This window comes from Amblyomma maculatum, chromosome 1, assembly GCF_055883805.1.
Source record: "Amblyomma maculatum isolate TAMU_Amacu chromosome 1, ASM5588380v1, whole genome shotgun sequence".
Classification (NCBI taxonomy): Eukaryota; Metazoa; Arthropoda; class Arachnida; order Ixodida; family Ixodidae; genus Amblyomma; species Amblyomma maculatum.
The window spans coordinates 368,833,005-368,839,834 of record NC_139344.1 but is presented as its reverse complement, the minus strand read 5'-3'; the positions used below and the strand labels follow the sequence as shown (position 1 = coordinate 368,839,834).

Sequence of the window (6,830 nt, the reverse complement as noted above, 5' to 3'; positions counted from 1 at the left end):
TTATCTGCGCTTCAGTATATGCATGAAAACATGACCTACATCATCTACATCCTAATGCGTAGCTACTTTCTTTCACTACTATGAATGTGGGTTAACAAGAAATGTGGGCTAACGATCAGTGGTGTTTCGTGCAGCTCTCGTCGTATATCTGCACTTTCTTGGAGCCGCAGAGCATCCGGTAGATGAAGTGACAGGCGCTGTGCGGATTCGCCACTTGCTGCTCGGGCACCATCAGACTGCACGCTGACCCTGCGTTGGTATCAGTGCCACGAAGTCAAAAACAACACGCTGGTAGGAATGATGTTATCGCTACTATGACAACTACAAGTGGTATAAGATATTTTTCACACTATTCCCTTTAAAATTTATTGACGAGTGAACAATGGCCAGCGCACGAAAGCTATTTTTGCATATAGCGGATATTCAAATGACGTCACTGGCGCCATTTTGTGATGCAAAGCGCAGCTAAATTTATCAGAACAAATTGGAGCAGAAGAGGATAAGGAGAGTAGATATGCTTGCAGCTTTTCGCTGTGCAACATGATGCCAAAATTGCCGCCATTGTGACGGAGTTGCATGTTAGACAACTTGCTGTGATTTTTACGGTGTCGACTTACGGCATTAGCATACTGTTTAGCCAGAGGAGCAAGGTGTTTCTGGGGCACGCTCACGGCTTTTCAATGTCGCACCTACTTGTTTTTCTGAAGGCATCCCTTCAATTCGCGACGAATAATATTTTTTGTGCGACCAAAGATGACTACTGCTTCTAACTTACGCCCCCCCCCCCCCCCCCCCTTTTCTTTCAAATGCAGATGCCCTGTAATTAGGCAACCCCTATACACGTCGCCTCCTTACGCTGATCGGCATTAATATATGTGCTTTGCGGATGCCACGTGTAGCGTGTGTCACCTAACTGGGCTATGTCAAGGACAGGTAAGCAAGGCATGTTACCAGTAAGACATGCGCCTACCATGCTTCAGAATGCGTTATCGCGTTTTTAGCTCTGGATGACGGCAGCAGTTCTGAAGAGTCCAGGTGAATGATTTCCGAAGGGCCTGGGCACTGCAAGTTTTCTACAGGCAGTGCGACCAGACACACAAAAATGGATGACAATTATGTTATCAACAATCTCCAAATTATCCAACTGTTTTTTTTTTCATAAAAGTTTTAATCAGTGCGACTGGCATGCCCATTTGAGTCATAGAGTCAGAGGCAGACGCTATCCTAGACTGTTCCACATAGTGGAATGCTTCTAGCTCACCCGTCTTCCCAGATATTCACGTCCACATTGTCGATTAAGCCAGTGTTACGCATGTAGGTCGGTGACGGTCATAGCAAAACTCTTCCGCGATGTAACGGAACGTATTTGTCAGATCGGAGAAGGGCGGTTTCGTAATTTCTTTGTAGCATTTCTTTTGCCACCAGCGTAGAGACACACCTGAAGTTACTGTTTCCCTTGCCTTTTTCTGCAACCGAAATCGGAGAAACGTCCCACTCAAAAGAAGCGGTAAATCAGGTTGGAGCTTCTGCGGCGGTAACCATATTGCTATGCGTGCCTAATTACGCGGCTGAGTCAGAAATTCGGACAAGAATATTTATGAATAGAACAACGGCTGCGTTACGAGGTTTACTAAGCTTAATGTCCCGCAAATATTTCCGCAAATTGGTCTTTTAAGCTCTCACAATAAATGTACGCACTACTCCGCCGGGGTGGCGCAGGGGTTACGGCGCTCGACTACTGTTCCCAAACACGCGGGATCGAATCCCGGCATCGGCAGCAGCTTTTCGATGGAGGCGAAAAGCTAGGCGCCCGTGTGCTGCGCGATGTCAGTGGACGTTAAAGAACCCCAGGTAGTCGAAATTTCCGGAGTCCTCCACTACGGCGTCTCTCATAGCCTGAGTCGCTTTGGGACGCTAAACCCCACAAACCAAACCAAACTAAATGTGCGCACTAAATGTGTCGATTAAAATGCATATATCAAATGATGTTATTTAATACGACAATAACGATGGCAAATTTCACATTACGTTGTGTTCTGCTGGTCATGTGACTTCCATGAATGAAAAAAAGAGGCGGTCTAGCTCCGCTCAATGTTCACTCGTAAGAAATTTTACAGAAAACGTGCACGCTCCTCATACGTCCTGAATTCTGCACAAAAATCATGCACTACCTATGCCGTGCTCCCAGACTAGACACCTTTAAAAAGACGTCCTGGGTTATTGTGTAGGTTAAACTACAGTTTTCTGAGCAATGTTGTTGAGTAAGTTTATTTCCTTCATTTTTACTATTAGGTAATGTCATCTTCCTTTAATTACCCATTTTGCAGCTTGTACGAGCTCTTCAATACATAGATGACAGGCGTTAATTTTCGTTCTTTGTTTAAGACACAGAGGCCCCCAGCGCAGAAGCTTCGACGAAATTCACACAGAAATACTTTTAAACATGATGCCGCTGCATTTCGTTTTTACCAACACTTAGAAATATGCCCAAATCTCTACTGTGCGTTTTAGTGTGCAGTGGCAAATTGGATCTGGTATATCCTGAGTCGTGAACGAAAATTTAATAGAACATGTGAGTAAAACTGAGCACGATAAGCAAGGCTTTTTCTTGGTCTAGTTAATAGAGTTTGCTAATTTTGGCGAAGCCTGGTGAGCAAATAAGTAAGCGACGTGAGAGAGACAGAGGACACAGCGCAGTGTCCTCTACCTCTCTCTCATGTCCCTGTCTTTTCTGCGCTTCCGTCTACGCCAAAATGAGCGAGTGCGATCGACTGCACTGCATTTTTTTTAGGGCTGACAAGGAAAAGAGCCGCCAATAATAATAATAAAAAGCTATAAAACTGAAAACGAGGCCGATATGCACGTCTTATTATTATTTTTTGTAGTGTACTACATTACGACGACTCGTTTGATTTACAAAATGTTGTGTACTCTCATGTACTAATCGTTGACATAAGCAAACAAAGTGAATTATAATGTAGCGACGATGTTCGAAATGAGAAGCAGTCTGCGCGAAACTCACTGCTGACGTATGGGTGCCTGAGGATCTTGCAGGTGTTGCAGTCCACGTAGTCGATGGGTAGGTCAATCTCCACTTCTCCAGCTGGAAGAATTTGTCACTTGGCATTAGAACTAGGAGGCTTCGTACTATCAAGCATCAATGCTTGTGGCACGGCGAGCCACGAGACTGCATTTAACGCGCATTCGAGAAACTCTGGCGGTCCGATCAACGCGTCTCGCAGCCAATCTGATTCATTTGGCGCTAAACATGAAACAATTCAACAGAACAGCTTAACAACGTTCTGGAACTAAAGCAAGAGCTCATAGTGTTCTCCTCGTCGGTTTCAAATAGGGGAACTTCGACATTTGTTCTCATCGCGTTCAAATTTCCTTTTCGGAGCTGTTAGAATATGCTCACAAATTCCGCATGTAACCTTTACAAACTGTTGCAGGTGCGATACGATTGTAATATTTTACTTCCGCGACAAGTGGCACGTATATATCTCTCGTGATTGGCTTCCTCAGTTTCCAAGACTATAGTTCATCTTTCGTTCACTTCGCAACTGGCGAAAGCAAAGATAAATCTGCGCTCATGGCAGCTGGTTAAAGTCTACTTGTAGCTTTATATTTGCGTTTGTCTGTCATCCGACCATCGTAAAAAAATTCTATATTGAAGCTAATGCGGGACTTTAGTATTTTTTGTTTGTTTGATCGCTTATTGCCTGTCTAGCCACAAAGGAAAACACAAGAGGAAAAAAAAAGGACTGCGCTATATCGCCTATATATATCCGAAGGCGCATACCACGAACTCATTATTTATTGCATTCCTGGTTTCACGATGACTATATAACAATGCATCGTTGCATGCAATTTCCTCGCTTCCAGGTTTCGACCGAATATCACTTTGTGACGGTCCGTACTTACCTTCTGTTGGTGATACTCGGAGGGCGTTTTGGTGTTTGTAACCTTCAAAGGAGACAAGTCTGACATGGATGTCCCTGGATAGAGCAGGCAAAAAGAAAATAGAAGGACGAAATAAGGGGAGGGAAAGGGGAATGATGCCGGTGTAAATAGGTCGCTCGTACAGCACACGCGATCACTCTGTACACGCTATTTGTAGATGCACGCGCATCTCCGTTCTCTAATCTCTTTGTGATGAACGCACGGCTAGTGATGAGGAGCGTGCATGCACGAAGAGGAAAAGTGCGACGGAGGCAATCAGACAAACCGGAAGAAGGAAAAGAAACGAGGAGTGCCGAGGTCTTGCGTTTCGATGCTTTCCTTTAGCTCGTTAAGTATTGTTATGATATGCACCGATGATACTACCTATGTTCCTTCGTGAGGCGCACGTAAACAAAGGTTAGGGCCTTGAGGCCTCAATCGTACACTCGTGGGCAAAATAACTTACCTCTCTTATTGAAGGTCATTTTCTCTCTTAAATGGCCGAACTGCTATAGATCTTTGTAGCTTGTGCATGGTGCCAAATCAGGCCAACAAACAACCGGAAATACAGTTCAACGTACTAAATGCTTCGCGAAAACGATACAGAAATGCATCTTGCCTATAGAAACAACTGTAATCTCGCGAGAAGCTTGCGTAAGAGCCTGAAAATGAATTCCAGCGCTAAATGCTTAGTCACATGTTCAGGGAGCAAGTGATCATCCAAATCAAGGAAAGTATAAAAGTATGTTCTGCTGTTGTAATGTGGGTCGTTAATCACTGAAAAATCAGTACAGTTTTTGATTTTAGTTTTATTTTTTGCCTCAAACACACATGATTAGAAAGTAGACGGAAAGACAACCAACGCCAAGCTGCAGTGGGGTCGAAGCCCTTGACTTCTGGATATATCGCGTACGGTGCTCTATCACGTGACCCATGACGTTGGCTGATACATTCGAAAGTATTCACATTGCATTCAACCAAACCTTCAGAGTGTTCGCCAGCGCCATCGCATTTCACAGCGGTAGACACAGGCGTGGGTTATACCACAAGTGCTCCATAAAGCACAATCGAAGGAGAGACAGCACGTGTGCGAGAACTTTATCGTGCCACCTTATGGCCTCGAGACCACCAGGGTAAACAAATCACTGCAGTAATAATCTTCGTTAAACACCACAGACTGAAATTTTTAAACATTCCCTTCACTTTTCTTGTTTCGGGGATTGTTGGCTTCTTTCGTATATATCATAATGAGCCGCTCATTTAACGTTAACACATTTGTTAGTTATGTGGACTGTTGCTGAGGTCCTTAACAGCAACATGCAACCCGCTTTATCGGCTGGCCGGTGTACACGTACAGAATGGTGCTTTGGCAAAGACGATGTATACAATAAATACGAGCGTCTTTTATGAAAACGCCGATGCTCACTGTTTGTCGTGGTCGCCGAACTCCACCCTGACGCTGGTGGCATTGTTGACGTACGGGACCTCCGTGCTGTGGAAGCGGACGCATTTGGCCGTGAGACCGAAGAACGGGTCTGCGTCGTACGACCGGTATACCACGTACCACGAATGCTTGAGCGGGAAACACTGCGCAGAGCAGAAAGTGGTGTGATGATGATGCTGATGCTGATGCGGCCTTTGTATCGGGGGATGATGATGATAACTGATGATAACGATGCTGTCATGGCTGCTCGAATGCGTTTGTTCTTTATAATCTGATCTAACTGTTCATTAGCACAGTGAACAGCGAAGGTTATTAACAGCTTTGCCTTTTGAAATCGAAAATGAGGTTAGAAAGAAAGAGCTGGAATCAGAATTTTCGGTTTTTGTTTTTGTTTCGCGGACGTAGCTGCTTTGCACCGCCGATTGATTGTACTAAACCTGGTTTTACAACCGCCCTCGTAAGGTGGGCACCCTTCAGTGGTCACGATACGGTCACTACGTTCATTCGGCGGAGCTGCTTTATAAGAGCTTCAAGCAGTTAAGAAAAAAATGAACGAAGTGAATTGCGAGTATATTTTTTCTACTCTTCTACTCCACATTCCGACACACATCCTGACACGATAAGTGTCATTAAAGATTATTTTTAAGCGTGCAAGCATTAATATGACTTGATGGTGAAAGTGCATTTAACCATCGGTATAGGTGCGAAGAGCGCAGTTTACCTTGGCTCTCTTAAGTGCAGCGGCAAGACAATTACTGGGACAATGAACACTCGGCCAGTTAGCTACATCATTACACACAGTTCCCTATCGAATCTTTTCTCATAAAAAAAAAAATAAAAAAAAAAACTAGGGTAGACTGAGGCAACCAATTGTGCTATATTTTCCTCGGCCTTTGTGCTTTCCTCATATCTCCAAAGTTATCACATTTGTAGCATTTATTTCTTTTTGGATTGCTTGTTTTTAGCGCTTCTAATTTTTCTGTAAGTCTTAGGCCAAATAGCCCTAAACCGATTTTTTTTTTCTAAGCTCCCATTTAGAGATCACGCAATTGAGGCTGCGTTAAATCCCACTTCTCCAGATTCACTCACTGGCCTACCCGCGTGGTTGGCGGGTCTTATAATTACTAAATCTGGAGATATCTCTTAGCCGCAATGGGCCGAGTAAAGCGGAATCGGAGCCGCAACGTTTTCACTAAAGCTCCATCTGTTCAACCTTACTTTACATTAATATATTGCTGTTCGCTTGATAAATGTTGCAGAACGAACGAGCAGAGAATAAATCGATAGAAAAGTGAAACCCTCTGCATCCGAGAAATACCCATTCACATCCACATTAACTTACTTTTCCGTCGTCCTGAAACTCTCCCAACTCCGGGTCTCTGACGTTGAACTGCGCTTCAGTGGCGAGGAACGCGCAGGCTGATATCAACAGGCACCTCCACAT

The 6,830-nt window shown here is 44.3% G+C and overlaps 1 protein-coding gene across 1 annotated transcript; it reads right to left on the bottom strand.

Moving 5' to 3' along the window:
* On the bottom strand, positions 1-6,830 carry LOC146208100 (uncharacterized). The gene is made up of 5 exons (XM_084578114.1): positions 6,729-6,830; positions 5,369-5,529; positions 3,925-3,998; positions 3,023-3,103; positions 1-249 (listed from the first exon to the last, which is right to left on the bottom strand). The coding sequence occupies exons 1-5, from the start codon at positions 6,828-6,830 to the stop codon at positions 116-118; spliced, it is 552 nt and encodes a 183-aa protein (XP_084434240.1). The 3' UTR covers positions 1-115.

Excerpts from the sequence above, each read along its gene's own strand:
- LOC146208100 (XM_084578114.1), bottom strand. The coding sequence starts at position 6,830 with ATGTGGAGGTGCCTGTTGATATCAGCCTGCGCGTTCCTCGCCACTGAA. Across the intron at positions 5,530-6,728 it reads AGTTTCAGGACGACGGAAAA|TGTTTCCCGCTCAAGCATTC; the intron begins GTAAGTTAATGT and ends TGCTCTGCGCAG. Across the intron at positions 3,999-5,368 it reads TTCGGCGACCACGACAAACA|GGACATCCATGTCAGACTTG; the intron begins GTGAGCATCGGC and ends TGCTCTATCCAG.